At 39.7% G+C, this 16,820-nt stretch overlaps 1 protein-coding gene across 3 annotated transcripts in view; it reads left to right on the top strand.

The window, feature by feature from the left end:
* Nucleotides 1-823: 823 nt before the first annotated feature.
* LOC149024572 (AMP deaminase-like) overlaps nt 824-16,820 on the top strand; it is a 38,768-nt gene continuing 22,771 nt past the window's right edge. For 2 of the 3 annotated variants that reach the window (XM_089144809.1, XM_089144808.1), the window contains exons 1-2: nt 824-1,351; nt 1,794-1,960. In XM_089144809.1, coding sequence (XP_089000935.1) covers nt 904-1,351; nt 1,794-1,960 — 615 coding nt within the window. In that variant the 5' untranslated portion in view covers nt 824-903. The remainder of the gene's footprint in view (nt 1,352-1,793; nt 1,961-16,820) is intronic. The other variant, XM_089144810.1, reaches the window with a different exon arrangement.

Genomic DNA, 16,820 nt, shown 5'->3' with positions numbered 1-16,820 from the left:
TGAAAGTGAGATAACCCAAACCAAGACCATTTAATGTATATGCTATCAAGTCAGAGTCATTTACCTTGTCATTGATTGCCGCTAAGGAATCAGCGATGGACTTAATTTTGTGAAGATAGTCCGTAATTGTGCTCATTCCCTTATTGATCATCTCGCAATTCATCGTGAAGATAAGTCCTTCGAGCAAAGGGACTCGTTGTTGGAAAAGTTGTGCAAGAGAATCCCATACATCTTTCGCTGTTTGAAGGCCAAGAATATGAGAAGAAAGAGAAGGTGTGAGGGTGGCATTGATGCATGCTCGAACAAAATGATCATTCTTTCTCCAGGTTTGAAATGCTGAATTCGGTGTTTGAGTTCCTCCAGTAGTAATAGTTTGATTTGGCATCGATCCAGTACCATCAAAATGATCCATAAGATCACAGGTAATAAAAATTGATTCTAATTGTTCTCTCCACATGAGATAATTTTCTCCATCAAGCTTGACAGAAACAAGGTTGGAGAGATTGGTAATAGGGAATGGAGTATTAGTAGTGGCCATTGAAAATGTTTTGGAGAGAAAAAAAAATCTCAAAACCTTAGTTCTAATACCATGAAAGAATGCAAAGAAAACTCTGTTTTTAATAAGTAGGTTGCTTAGCTTGATGGGTAAGTCTTATGTATTTATAAATAAACATGACTTTTGTACAAGATTCGTTTACAATATCAAATTGAATTCAAAATTAAAAACTGAATTCAAAATTAAAAACTTGAATTCAAATTTAAAAAACTTAAATTCAAAACTTAAATTAAACAAAATCAAATTCAAACCATAACAGAGCCGTTATAGTTTTTCACGGAGGAAGATGATGACCGAGTTGCCTTACAATTCCTAGAACCCTTCAAGCCCTTCGTTTTTGTTAGAGGATGGAAAGAAGAGGTGAGCAGAGAAGGGGTGAGGAGGAGTTCAACAGGCACTTGGCGGAAATTCCTAGCGCAAGGTCTTCCTTCAATGATGATCAATATTTTCAAAGACAACCAACGCAACCAATGCTCTACGGCAACACCAATGTTAACACCGTTAGTGGCAATTCGTCTGAGCAGTCTCAGTATTATTCCCCTGTTTTTCCTCCCATTAGTGGTGATAGCTCTGGTGTTTCCTTACTCCCTAATTCTTTGCCTGTGGATACTTTATTGGGTCAGGGTTTTTCTTCTTTGCCTCATCATCAACGTCAAATTTATTTGGATTATGAGTTGCAGCGCTTGAGGGCGGAGAAGCAAGCTATTCAGGCTCGAGAGACTTTGGTTCTGCGTCTTCGTGCTGAAAGTTATACAGCTTCTGAAGTGAATCCTATCTCTATCCGTGACGAACCCAGTAAGCAATTCTTTCATGGGGCAAGGGATTTGGCTTCCTCTGCTGCTGCTGCTGTATCTTGTTGCCGTTACCAGCCCATGGTAGCGTGCAGCTCCCGAAACTATGTTACAGTGATTATACCAATCGGCGGTGCATTTTTTCGGGTGGGGTGTTGGGTAGTTTCCGGTGGTTATCTTGGTCATTTGACAAATGAAGTTAACACTCGTCCATCGGAGAGTGCTCCCCTGACGCTTTAAGCCAGTAAAGGGAGCCAATGCCATTTTAGCCTTAAGGACCCTGATTTAATTTTTTCAAGAATAAATTGATCTATTCATCTTCTCTCATCTTCTCTCATCTTCTCTCATTTTTTCATTTTTTTTTTTTTTTTTATTTTTTATTTTGATTTGTTTGTTGTCATTACCTAGTCTAGTCTGGATTTACGTGAGCACTTCTACTGTTTCAGGACAATCTGCTGGAAGAGTGTGCTCAAACATGAGAGGAGCACATATTATGAGGCCTACTTCTCTCAAGCCTCCTGTGGCCAGTGCTAGTGCTTTTGGGAGCCCAGAAGGATCATCCGAGGAAGAGGATAACTTGGCTGACAATTCTGAACTGGACACAGGAGATGCTGTAAGTTCATCATGCGCTCTTTGCATAGTTAATCTTGCACACACATACACCTGTACTTGTTAGCAGTCTCCCAGCTTTTAAGAAATATATTCAATGCAGTTTTTTGCTATTTGCTTTCAGTCATCCAAGGAGGTTTAATAAACGCAAATCCTAGTCGGTGGTTCTCAGGAATGGAAACCTTCTGAATTTTTGGGGTTTTAATTATATCAAAAGGGTGGGAAGTTCAAGAACGAAATTCAGATTACTTGAAACATGTAAGATAGGATTTATAGGCAGAGTCATTGTTGTGACCGACTCTAGGCAGCAAGGTGTTTAAGTGGAGTTCGACTTCAGTGCTGTGCAATTAATGCGCTGCAAACAGTCGAGAGCAAGATCTCGACTGTCTATTTCTCAAAAGTATGAAAATACACTCTTCGGAAGTGGATGGTCGAGATCTTGATCTAGACTGTTTGCTGCAGTAATTGCGCAGCACCCAAGCAACTTCAGTTTAAGTGGGAGGAAAGATTCAAGCCGAAACCTGGATGCCTATGTGCCACCATAGCACTTTGACCACTAGATGATGTCTACGCAACCATGGACCAGGTAATATGACCAGTTTGAGAGTAGGTAGTATATATATTGCTACTCTACTTTCAGTCAGCACAACAAAACAAATGGATATTAACTCAAAACTCAGGATTGGAACTCAAATAAGCGACACAGAATTCCATCTACTAAGTTGATTGTCTAGTTGGAGACGTAAATGTCAGAATATCATGATAGAAGGAAGTAAAAATGGTCACTTCAATGGAACATTCTGACAGAATCTCTCACTAATGTAAACTGCTTCCAGGAGCAGTGCACGGCCTAGGGATACTTTCTCAAGCCCTATGACCCCCAGTCAAACCGGGGGTATTTTGATCAGTTTAACAATTTTCAGGGAGTCCATGGTTAGTGTACCTTTAGGGCCACCGGCCACCGGCCACCTTGTTATTAGGACCCTAGATCTATTTTTTTTTTTGTTTGAGTCATTATTTTGTGAATTATTGAAGAGTCCTTCTAGGTATGATTCTTAAGCTGTGAAGGAATCCCCTAGTTTCAGTCTATGTCTTGCTATGATTCCATGTTTACTCTTAGAATCCAAATTGGATCCCTCTAGATTGAGATATGATAAAATCCTTATTTGAGTTAAAGGTCTTTAGTCAAGCAAGAGTCTTATGTAGGATTAGTTTGCAATTTAGAAACCCTAGTTCTTCTCTAACCCTAAAATTTCAAAACCATAAGTGATAAAGCTCACCCATAACCAACCCATTCCCTTCAACTGTATGGTATTCTAAATCCTAATTGACTGTTGGTTCTATTGAAGAGGGTCCTTGAGTAAAGCCTAAATCTAGGGCATTACCTCAATCAGTCAAACCTTGGATCCTAGTTCACATCACTCATAGTTGCCAAATTAGCTTGGTAAGATGTGGAGAAGGATATAGAAGTGCAGAAGAGGCAACCCCAAATTATTTACTAGTATATCCATGAATGAGGGCAACTCAAAAACATATCATCTTGTCTCTGAAAGATGGTGTCATTGATGGCTCCCTTTAGCAGATGGGGAGGACAGGGTTCCCTACATTGGAAACGTGATGGATATTGGTTTTTGAGTAGTTTCCGTTGCATTGTCTGCGTTGTGGAGAAGACTACGCTGTCAGCTCAGCCATCTCTGACTTCACTATTTTGTATTTAGTTGTTAGATTACATCTACCTACAATTACTGTTGTACTTCACATATCAACATATATACGAACTATACTTCTTACGTGGTATCATGTTATTCCTTGGGCCTTTGCCCTTGTTTCTTTCCTAGGATGGCGTCTCTGCCATTGTCTTCTCCTACTGCGTTTTCCCCAAATTTTGCCCTTATTCCATCTATGTTGCAGCCGCCTTACCCATCAACCTTAACTCTTCCAACTTTCTGCTCTGGAAAGCTCAATTTGTTCCTTTGTTGAAGGGTTATGATCTCGTGGGTTACTTGGATGGTTCGTATATGAAGCCCCCTGCAAGTCAAGAATCTGCACCAACGATTCAAGATCCTGCTGTTGGATCTTCGATTTCACCTCTTGTTGGAGCTCCAAGATTAGTTGATCTTGAGTTGGCTCGTCGCTTCTGTTTCTGAGAGGATTCTACCTCACATAGTTGCTTCCAAACTTTGCATGAGGCCTGGGAGAAATTGAATCGAGTGTTCTCCTCTGGTTCACGTACTCAAATTCTTGAGTTGAACAAATTATTTGCAATTTAGAGAGGGTCAAGCTCAATTGCTATTCTTTCTATCGCAGACACTTTAGCTGCTGCGAATTCACTAATACCTGATGAGAATTTGGTGCTCACGACTCTTCGCGGACTCCGTGAAGACTTTCATGACTTCTGCACCTCAGTTTTACTTCGAGTTGATTCGGTTTCTTGTGATGACCTTCAAGGTCTTTTCTTGACACAAGAGATGCATATGCGAGCCTCTGCTTCTCAGTCAGTTTCTCCAATTATTTCAGCTAATGTTGCTGTAAGAAATCCCTCTAATCGATCCTCGGTTTCTTTAAACAATTTTGTTCAATCTGGTGGTTCTGAGGTATCACAGAGAGGTAGATCTGGTTCTTTTGGAAATGGAAGAAGACCGTGGAATAGAAGATATTATAGGAGGAATGGTTGCAATGGAAGTGAAAATTCTTCTCGGTTCAGAAATTCTAGTAATTTGTATGATTCCAGTGAGTTTGCTTCTCCGGTTGCACAAGGTAATCCAGGTAATTTTTCATCAAACAATAGTATGAATGCTCCTTTTATGAACGAACCTCGGGTTACCTGCCAATTGTGTCATGCTAATGGGCACGTGAGTGCTCAGTGCCCACAAAGATTCAATCATGCTTATGTGGGTAAGCTTGCCTGCTCTGCTGTTTGCTCATCTAGTTCTTCGTATGATTCTTCTCTGTGGATATTAGATACTGGCTCTAATAGTCATATTATTGCAGATCTTGCCCATCTTGCAGTGCAAGAACCCTATATTGGTTCTCAAAATATAGTTGTAGGTAAGAGATACCTTACTCATTTCTCATGTTGGGAGTATGTCTGTTAGATGTCTGAATTCTTGTTTTAAGCTTTAGCTAAATTGTGCACGATCAAGCTGCCCTGAAAGCATTCGCGCCTTCCTGCTGTACAGCCACCCGTGGCGGGGGTCAAAGTAGTCAAAACAGTCCATTCTGGGTGGGAAGGCGAGAATCCCAGCTTTCTTCCTTGACCAGTGGATAGTGGATATAGGACTCTTCTCTCCACGCGCAAGCAAAGGTTTTTTTTCCTCCTTGGAAAGGAGTGCTGTTTGTACCAAGAATTAGATGCAATTTGTTGTCAGTTTCAAGGTTTTGTCAAGAAAATAATGTGTATTTTGTTTTCTACTCAAACTCGTCTGTTGTAAAGGATCGCCTGAATCACAGGGAGCTGATTAGAGGCCAGATTTTTAATGGTTTGTATGGAGTTCGGTTTGAGTCAGACATCATTGCTGATCAAGCGTCTGATCAGTCAGTTCAGCATCTAGGTAGAACTTCACTTTCTGCTGCTTCTAATAATGTCAGTGCATTTGTTGCTTCAGCTGTTACTTGGCACAGAAGGTTGGGACATCCAACTTCAGCTTGTGCCTTAAATGTTTTGAGACAATTTGGAATTGTTGGTAGTGGTCCTTTACCTTAATGTAATGCTTGTAAATGTTCAATGATCCATAGGTTACCTTTTAGGACTTCAACTAGTATTAGCAGAGGTCCTTTAGATATCATACACACTGATTTGTGGAACCTGCCCCTTTTACCTCTTATGATGGTTTTAAGTATTACATTGTGTTTGTTGATCAATTTTCCAAGTACACATGGATTTTCCCATTGAAGAATAAATCAGATGTGTTGCAATTCTTGAGATATAAAGTCTTGGTTGAAAATCATTTTAAAACTAGATTCTGTACACTACAGACTGATGGAGGCACAGAGTTTCGAATGTTGTTTGGTTGTCTTGCTGAACATGGTATTCACACCAGGTATCTTGTCCCTACACACACCTCAAAATGTTATTGCTTAGAGGAAACATAGACATGTACTTGAATCTGGTTTAGCCTTATTGTTTCAAGCTGGTCTTCCTCATCATTTTTGGACTGCAGCTGTACAAGCTGCTGTGTTTCTTTTGAATAGGATACCCATTCAAGTGTTGTCTAACAGATCTCCTTTAGAGGTGTTATTTGGAATCAAACCAGAGTATGCTTTGTCAAAGGTGTTTGGATGTTTGTGTCATCCTTGGCAAGGCGTTGTGCTGCCACAAAGCTTCATCCAAGGTCCAAACCATGTATTTTATTGGTTATCTTGCGTTATGATCCAGAGTTAGGGAAAACTTATAAGTCTCGGCATGTGGTTTTTGTAGAAGATCAGTTTCCTTATGCTGCCTTAAAGAATTCTGCTTCCCAGTGTTCTGCTGTAACATGGTTTCAATCTTCAAGTCTTGCTTCATCACCGTTGCTTGTGCCGAATTTAAATTTTGTTGTTGATTGTAATATGGGCTCTTATTTGCAAAGGGCGTGTAATAGTGTTGAAAGCATGGACTGAGGTTTTCTAATTAGAATAGGATTTTGTTTCCTAATAAGTCTAGGGTTAGTTTTTTATTTCTATTGTTTTGCATTTCCTTTTCCTACTTAGTGTGGGACTTAACTAGATTGTAACTATAAATACCCTATTGGGGTCTATGAATCATATATTTTACAACAGGGTATCACAAGCCTAATTTCGATTAGGGAAGAAAGAGGGAACTAGAAAAACCTTCTTTCTCTTGATTTTCCTCACTGTCACTGCCGCTGCCTCCACCTCTTCAATCATACCACCACCACCGCTGTTGCTGCTTCCTGGACCCATTCCAGCAATTTCTCTTCTTCTCACCTGCTGCTCTTCCGCCTCTGTATACCTGAAACCATCACCGTCATCCCTTATGTAAGAGAGAATCAAACCTATTTTATGTCTTTTAATCCCTCTAGAACCTTTCGCCTGACCTAACCAGACCTTGTGAATGTTCTAGACCCATTGATGTCTCTTAAAGGATGTTTCTAAGATCATGGCAGATTTCCTTTGATTCATAGGGGGTGGTTTCATAAATTTAGTTCTAGGGGCTGTATCGTAAATTTGAATAGTTCTGGGGTTGTTTTGCAAATTCGAATAGTTCCAGGGATTTTTTCCGCAAATTCATATAGTTTCAAGGACTTTTTTTGTAAATTCAAAAACTTTCAGGGTTTTTTTTTGTAAATTTGAAAACTTTTAGGAAGCTCTATGTAAATTCGAATAGTCATATGGAGTTTTATGCAAATTCAAATCTTACTAGGGGTTTGTTTGTAAATTTAAATAGTTCCAGGGAGCTATTTGTAAATTTGAGTGATTTCTTCTTGCAATGGCTGATCCCATATCTCCCTCCCTTGTCTGGTACATCTGAAGAGTGATGCAGAATTGAAGACATTTACGAAAGAAGAAGCCCATTGGGTTAGGCCCATCAAAGGCCTAAAGTTGTCACTTGAATCAGCCCATGGCTTTCATGGGCTAGGGCTATTTTAGTGGGTTTAAGTTAGCCCACATATGTTGAACTTCATAGTCTAGACCTAAGCCTAAATCTAGTTTTTGGAAAGTCAATAAAAGGGGCTTTAGTTTGAAAATAAGAGAACTCATTGTCAAAGGAGTTCTCCTTTGTCAAGAGTTAGGTAGTAGTTGAGTTATTAATAGGTAGGTGGTGTTAGCTAGTGGTTAGATGTTGCCATTAATGTTTATGTCTCTTTAGAATGCTATATAAAGAGACTTATGTAAGTGGTGAAAAACAACTTGTGAAATGAAATCAAATTGCTTGCTAGCATTCCTCCTCTTGGAGAACCCTTGTGTTTGATCAAGGTAGATTGGTGTTCGATCCAATCGATCCACCTTGCGGTGAGAAGCCCGGGTGTTACACGTTACTTTGTTGTCCTTATTATTCTCTTAATTCTCTTATATTGTTTCATCCATTCTTCTTTATAGCATACTGCTGTTTTGAAAACCTAGTTAGTCCTTGTTCTTAAACCAATATCCTTGTTCTACCACTTCGGTTTTCAGCCTTCCATTATATCTGAATTTTATCTATCTTAAGTCTATCAAATCTGAAGTTGATTCCCTGTGAAAGGTCCTATTTGGCTACTGTTTTGATCATTCAAATACACTACATTAAAGAGTCTCCCATGTCTTCCATTCATAGGGATCGTGAGTTTTCTCCGCTTTAGATGACCACTGGGAAACTTAATGGGACAAATTATCTTAGATGGTCTTGTTCAGTTTCCCTTGTTGTTGATGCTCGTGGTCTTATTGGCCATCTTGATGGGATTTCTACCAAACCTTCTACACCTGGTCTGCAACTTTCCAAGTGGTATACAGATGAATGTTTGGTTATGGATTTTCTCATCACTCCATTGAATCAAGTATAGCAGAGAGTTATCTCTTCCTTCCTTATGCACAACTATTTGGAAAATTGCTAAAGATACATACTGTGGAGTAGGTAATGATGCATAATGCTTTGAATTAGACGGAAAATCAATCAGTTACAACAAAAGGACCATACTCTTTCTCAGTGGTTAGTACTATAACACTCTTCGGAGATATTACCTGACTTTAGATTTCTGTGGGAAGTTTACACCAAAGAATGCTGAAGATGCTATTGCCTATCAACAATGGGAAGATAAACTGAGAGTTTATGATTTTTTAACAGGATTGAATATAGAATTTGATCAAATTTGCACACAGATCCTTTCTAGAGAGCCTTTCCCTTCTCTGGCTCAAGCTTATGCCATGGTAAATACATAGGATAGTCGAAGGGCTGTTATGGTACACATTCAGACATCTGATAGATCTGCATTAGTGGTTGGTTTTGGCAATAATAAATCTAGTTCTGGTGATTTTCGACCTTCAGTAAAGTGTGAGTATTGTGGAAAAGAGCGTCATATAAAGGATAAGTGTTGGAAGTTGCATGGACGTCCAACAAATTCCCGTGGAGGGGGTAGGAATGGAACCAAGGGCAGCAATTAAGCATTTGCAAATCAAGTCAGTTCTGACACCCTGAGTACTCCAACACTTCTTTCCTTAGATGAGCTCCAGCACCTTCGCCAATTGACGTCCAGACTTGACTCATCTTCTTTAGTACCGACTTCTAGTGCGAGTATTGCCTCTGTTATTGTTCCCTTTGTTGATCCTAATTCCCTACAGGTACTTTTGGTTGTCATAATGTCAATTTGACTTATCCCTCCTGGATAATCGACTCTGGGGCAACCGACCATATGACAGGCTCATCTACTTTGTTTCATATTTATTCATCTGTTCCTTTTGCTTAGGATGCTCGAACGGTTAATGGGTCTCTCTCCCCTATCTCTAGAAATGATCTATTATCTGTTCGCCTTCTCTTGCCTTATCTAATGTCTTGCATGTTCCTAAGTTTTCAACTAGTTTTTTATCTATTAGTAACCTTACTCATGATATGAACTGCAAAATAACTTTTTTTCCTTCTCATTGTGTGAATTAGGACCTACAAACAGGGCTTACGATTGGCAGTGGTAGATAGAAAGGGGGGCTTTACTTGATGGATGGGTCCCTATCAGCTCTTTTTACGGTCTCTAGTTCCACTTCTCCTCCACTTTGTACCTTAAAGCAGTGATATCTTCGTCTTGGTCACGTTCCTTTACCTATTTTTCCTAAGTTATTTCCTGATCTGATTAAAAGATGTAATTTGAATGATTTTTATTGTGAGGCATGTATTTTGGCCAAACAGACTAGGTATGTTTACCCTATTCATCGTAGTAAAATCCCTTTTTCAGTCATTCACTCTGATGTGTGGGGTCCTTCTCGGACCGTGTCTTTATCTGGTTATAGGTGGTTTGTTACCTTTATTGACTGTTGCACTAAGACCACATGGGTTTACTTCCCAAAAAAGTGACGTTTTCTCGTGTTTTCAAAATTTTCATAATATAATTAGGACTCAGTTTGGGGCGATAGTCAAAATCCTTTGTACGGTTAAAAGAACTAAGTACTTAGGTGGAACATTCCCTTTTTACTTAGTAAACCATGGCTTTATACACCAGACTAGTTGCGTCGACACTCCACCTCAAAATGGAGTTGCCGAATGCAAGAATAGACAATCTACTTGAGGTAGAACGTTCCCTCATGTTTTCTTTGCATGTGCCTCATTGGTTTTTGGGGTGACGCGGCTCTTACTGTGGTATATATAATTAATCGAATGTCTTCCCAAGTCTTCGACCAACGTTGTCCCCTTGAGGTTCTTTTAGGGACAACAACCTTTACACTGCCAATTTTTGGTTGTGTTGCTTTTGTTCGGAACCACCATGTTCATGGAAAGTTGGATCCTTGTGAGTTAAAAGTGCATTTTTTTGGATTATCCTCCTACACAGAAGGGGTATAAGTGTTATCATCCTAGTTCTCGTCGTTTTTTCGTCTTTATGGATGTTGTGTTCCAGAAACAAATTCCTTATTTTTCCCCTACACCTCTTTAGGGGGAGAGTTTTAGTGAAGAGGTTCCATTGTTGATTCCTCTTTTCGATATTTCTTTTGAGATTCTTGCAGATGATCCTCCTTTAGAAGATGGAGTGACCGGACAGAAACAGCTAGTGGATGATATACATGAGGAGGCTAGACCTCTGAAGACCTATCAAAGAAAGCAACAAGTGACCCCTTTTGAACCAAGCAAGTTTAAAGCTTTGGTTCCTGGCCCTGAACAATCCGTTCCTCCAGGTGAGTTTGTCTTTGACCCTTCTTCTAATCCTACTTTGGACTTACCAATTGCATTAAGAAAGCAACCTCAAACTTGCACCAAACATCCTATTTCCAATTATGTTTCATATTGATCCCTATCTCTAGAATTTCGAAGTTTTCCTCTTTGTCCTCTACTTCTGTTCCTAACACTTGGCAAGAAGCATTATCTAACTCAAACTGGAAGGAAGCTATGGATGAGGAAATGCAAGCTCTGGAGAAAAACAAAACGTGGGACTTGGTGACTTTGCCCATAAGAAAGCAAACTATTGGGTGCGAATGAGTGTTTGTGATCAAGCACAAGGCAGATGGGAGTGTTGAAAGGTACTAGGCAAGATTGGTGGCCAAAGGCTTCACTCAGATTTATGGCATTGACTACCATGAGACATTTGCCCCTGTTGCCAAGATGAACACAATTTGTACTATTATTTCATGTGCAATTAATAAAGGATGGAGTTTACAACAATTAGATGTAAAGAATGCCTTTTTGCATGGAGAACTCCAAGAGGAGGTATATATGGATGTACCACCTGGCTATTCTACTACCGACACTTATGGGAAAGTGTGCAAGTTAAAAAGGCTTTAACTCCAAGAGCGTGGTTTGGAAGGTTCCATAAAGCAATGATATCTAATGGCTATAAGTAGAGCAATGTAGACCACACGTTGTTTATTAAAAGAGATGGTTCCCACACTACTATACTTTTAGTATATGTGGATAATATTGTGATCATAGGCATTAGTGAGGATGAGATTTCAGCATTGAAGACTTTTTTGGGAACCGAATTTGAGATCAAAGACATGGGAAAACTCAGATATTTCCTATGTTTAGAGTTAGAATATTCTGCTAGCAGTGTATCTCTATCCCAGAAGAAGTATGCATTGGATCTTCTGGAGAAAACTGGGATGCTAGGATGTAAGCCTGCTGAGATTCTTATTGAGCCTAACCTACACTTGAAGGCAAAGAAAGGAGAACCAATTGACAAGATATGATATCAACAATTAGTGGGAAAGTTAATCTATCTATCTCACACTAGACCTGACATCACATTTGCAGTTAGTCTTGTTAGCTAGTATATGCACGATCCTTACTCCTCACACTTGGATACGATATAATCGGATCTTGAGATACTTGAAGGCCACTCTAGGAAAAGGGATTTTAATTTCAGTTCATGGACATTTGAAGATTGAGGCATATACAGATGCAGACTGGGCAGGATGTCCAGATGGTAGGTGGTCTATCTCTTGGTATTGTGTGCATGTGGGAGGTAACCTTATGACTTTGAGAAGCAAGAAACAGGTTGTGGTTGTGCAGTCCAGTGTCGAGGTTGCGTTTAGGGCAATTTCTCAAGGCATTTGTGAGGTACTATGGTTTTAAAGGGTTGCTTCAGGAGTTTGGGATAGATTTGGAGGTTCCTATACAGTTATACTCAGATGGTAAGTCAACGATCAACATAGTTCACAACCCAGTACAACATGACAGGACTAAGCATGTGGAGATTGACAGACATTTCATCAAAGAGAAGGTTGAGGCTGGGTTGATCCATATCACCTTTATTACTTCAAACGAGCAACGGGCTGATGTGCTCACAAAGAGCTTGAGCATGAAGATATTCAATTACATTATGAGCAAGTTAGGCATAATAAATATCTATGCTCAAACTTGAGGGGCAGTGTTGAAAGCATGGACTGAGGTTTTCTAATTAGAATAGGATTTTGTTTCCTAATAAGTCTAGAGTTAGTTTTTTATTTCTATTTGTCTTGCATTTCCTTTTCCTACTTAGTGTAGGACTTAACTAGATTGTAACTATAAATGCCCTATTGGGGGTCTATGAATCATATACTTTTCTGAGCAATTCTTCACATTATAACAAATATTGATATTAATAGTTGATTAATTCCCAATCCCTCTAATGGACCAATGGGTCCTATTAGTGCTGATGGGCCTATGGGCTTTCCAACAAATAGGTTAAGAGCTACGACTTTGTTTGAGGATGAGCCTTCTATTTTCATTGAACTACGTCACTTAGTTAATAGTGAGCCAGCTTCAGTTGACACGGAGCTACATCAAGTGGGTGTTTTGGTTAATTCGGCTTCAACTCCTTCTATGCCAAACACGCCTCATGGTTTTGACTTGAACCCATGGGCATCTACATCTTTAAGTCCAAATAGATTGGACTTGGATGCTAATTCTTCACCGACTCTACAACTAAGTGTTGGTATAGCTCAAGATTTGTTTACTGTTGAATCGACCCAGGTTAAGCCTAAAGTTTCAATTCATCCTTTGATGACTCCAGGGTCTTTAAAACCTAATTTAAGAATGAATTTCTTAGCATTTTGTGAAGATGAGGAAGTACCCTTTACCTATATTCAAGCTGCAAAATCTTCTTGTTGGAGGCAGGCTATACATGAAGAATTTAATGCTTTAGTTCAGGATGGTACTTGGGTGTTGGTTCCTTTTAACAAAACACAAAATGTTATCAGATGTAAATGGGTCTTTCGTATCAAACAAAACCCTGATGGCACTATAGAGAGGTACAAGGCACTCCTAGTTGCCAAAGGATTTCACCACTGCCAGGGTATGAATTCATTAATACTTATAGCCCTGTGGTCAAACACACTACTATATGACTTTTTCTCTCTCTTTCTGTCACCAACAATTGGCCGATACGTCAATTAGACGTGTCTAATGCATTTTTGCATGGTGATTTAGAAGAATATGTCTATATGGAGCAACCTAGTGGTTTTGTCGATCTAGACTATCCTATGCATGCCTACCATCTAAAGAAGTCTTTGTACGGTGTAAAGTGAGCTCCACGGGCCTGGTACCCCAAACTCACTACTTTCATCATTTCTCATGGGTTTGTCGGGTCTCACACTGATACATCTCTATTCTACTATAAGACTTCATGAGTGACATTATACTTTCTCATTTATGTGGATGACATCCTTGTTACTGGAAATAATCTAGAAGCTATTTCCTCTTTACTAAAGGCTTTAGCCATGGCATTTGCAATCAAAGATCTCGGTGATCTTCATTATTTCTTGGGTATCAAAGGAAAAAACCCCCCCCCCCCCCCTTTTTCTTTCCCCACCCCCAAAAATATCCCATTTTGTAGAAATAAACGATTGTAGTAGAATGGCTTATTGATCCATAATCTCAAGCCCTTTATTTATAATTAAGTGGAAAGTAGAATATTACAAGGAATAGAATTCTATATGAATACAAACTCTAACTTAACTCCTATACAAACTCTTATTAGACTCCTAATAGAATCCAACACTCCCCCTCAAGTTGAGGCATAGATATTACTCATGCCTAACTTGCCTACAATAGGAAGGAAATCTCTTTCTTTCAATCCCTTAGTGAAAACATCTGCTAATTGGTCTTCAGATCTTACAAAAGGCATGCAGATAAGCCCTTGTTCCAACTTTCCTTTGACAAAAAACCTGTCAATTTCAATGTGCTTAGTTCGATCATGTTGCACTGGATTATTAGCAATACTAATAGCAGCCTTGTTGTCACAATATAACATCATGGGGTTTGGAACTTGGACTCCAATATCTTGCAGCAAGCCTTTCAACCATAGTAGCTCACAAACTCCACGAACCATAGCCCTATATTCAGCTTCAGTACTAGATAAAGCTACCACATTCTGTTTCTTACTTCTCCAAGTAACTAGATTACCTCCAATAAAGGTACAGTAACCTGAAATTGACTTCCTGTCTGGAGATCCAACCCAGTCTGCATCAGTGTATGCTTCTACTTTTAGATTATCAGTGGGTGACAAAAGTATTCCTTTTCCAGGAGTTCCCTTCAAATACTGTAGTATTCTGATAACAGCCTTCATATGAGCTAAATATGGATCATGCATGAATTGACTCACTATACCTACATCATAAGCAATGTCTGGCCTGGTGTGAGACAAGTAGATAAGCTTCCCTACCAGCCTTTGGTATCTTCCTTTGTCCACTGGTTCTCCCTCTTTTTCTTTAAGTTTAGCTCCAGCTTCAATAGGGGTATCAACTACTTTACACCCCAACATTCCCACTTCTGATAATAGATCTAGGACATACTTTCTTTGGGATAGGAATATACCTTTATTTGATCGAGCCACCTCAATCCCTAAGAAATACTGTAACTTCCCTAGATCTTTAATTTCAAACTCTTTGCCAAGATAGTTCTTCAACTTTTGAATTTCTTCACCATCATTCCCTGTGATGACAATATCGTCTACATAGACAATGAGAAGTGTGATGTTAGTACTTGACTTCTTGACAAATAGTGTATGATCAGCATTGCTTTGCTTGTACCCAATAGAAGTCATTGCCTTCTGAAGGCGTCCAAACCAGCATCTAGGAGACTGTTTTAACCCATATATTGACCTCTTCAACCGACAGACTTTCCCTGCAGTATTGTCATCGGAAAAACCATGTGGGATTTCCATATAGACCTCTTCTGCTAACTCCCCATGTAAGAAGGCATTCTTTACGTCTAGTTGGTGCAAGTTCCAGTGTTTGTTCACAGCTACAGACAACAGAACTCTGACAGTATTTAGTTTCGCAACTGGGGCAAAGGTCTCCTGATAATCAATCCCATAGGTCTGGGTAAACCCCTTTGCAACTAGTCTAGCTTTCAACTTGTTGACTGATCCATCCATATTTTGTTTAACCACAAATACCCATTTGCAGCCCACTGGTTTTTTTTCTGGAGGAAGTGTAACCAGCTCCCAAGTGTCATTTTTCTTCATTGCCTGCATTTCCTCTACCATAGCTTCCTTCCATCTCTTATCAGCATAGGCTTCCTGCCAACTTTTAGGAACAGATACAGATGACAGAGAGGATATAAAAGCACGGTAGGAGTCAGACAAAGAGTTATAAGAAACATATTTAGCTATGGGATGTTGAGTACAAGATCTGACCCCTTTTCTAACAACAATAGGAAGATCAGAAGAAGGTACCTCAGTAGAATCTGATTCTGGAGCAGGAGACTAAAGTGGTAACGTATCCCCTTTCTCCACCTGCTTTAGCCGGTTGTATTTCTTCCTCTGATAAGTCTGCACCTCTTTATTTTGGTCAATCTGGTTTTGAAAGACCCCAACAGTGTGTCTCACAGGAGTGGTCTCCCCTTGGCTAGGTTCTTCACATGGTTCAGAAATTGAAGGGGGAGGATTAGAGTCCTCAGGTATACTGGCCGAAGTCTCCCCCTGGTCAGGAAACTCTTCTGGGACTCTTAAATTGTGTTGGTGTGTGAAAGGAAGATCTAGAGTCGGAAAGAACACCTCTCCTCTAGGACTCTCCCCCTGGAGAGGTGTATAGTAAGGGCAAAACTCATGAAAAAGTACATCCATGGATACAATGGTTTTCTTGGAGGGAGGATGATAACATTTGTACCCTTTCCCGAGTAGCAGAATACCCCAAAAATATGCAGCGTAGGCTGCGGGGAGCCAACTTACTCTGGTGGGCTGTGATTCTGGCATAACACACGCATCCAAAAACCTTTGGGGAAATAACAAAAGAAGAGGCTCCTAGAAGAATCTCATTAGGACATTTAAAACCAAGTATCCTACTGGGCATCCTATTCATAAGGTAAGAAGCAGTGAGAATAGCATCACTCCAGTACTGGTCAGGTACATTCATAGCAATCATAATAGAACGGGCTATCTCTAAGAGATGCCGATTTTTCCTTTCGGCCACCCCATTTTGGGCAGCCGTATCAACGCAACTAGTCTGATGTATTATGCCAGAGTCAGAGAGATATCTTTGAAATTCACCATCAATATACTCTGTGCCATTGTCACTGCGAAGGATCTTCACAGTGGCATTGAATTGAGTTTTAATCATATTATGAAAATCACGAAAACATCGGAAAACTTCATTTTTTTGTTTTAAAAGATAAATCCATGTAGAACGAGAGTGACAATCAATAAAAGTAACAAAGTACCTATGGCCAGTGATAGACACACGTCGGCAGGGACCCCACACATCAGTATGAATTAACATAAAAGGAATATTTTTTCTATTATGAAGAGAAGGTAAATAAGTAGAACGAGTCTGCT

The sequence above is a fragment of the Hakea prostrata genome, chromosome 2 (assembly GCF_041222555.1).
Source record: "Hakea prostrata isolate BN-2017 chromosome 2, UWA_Hpros_2, whole genome shotgun sequence".
Lineage (NCBI taxonomy): Eukaryota > Viridiplantae > Streptophyta > Magnoliopsida > Proteales > Proteaceae > Hakea > Hakea prostrata.
The sequence above is the reverse complement of the archived record's forward strand: the minus strand, read 5'-3'. Positions and strand labels throughout refer to the sequence as shown.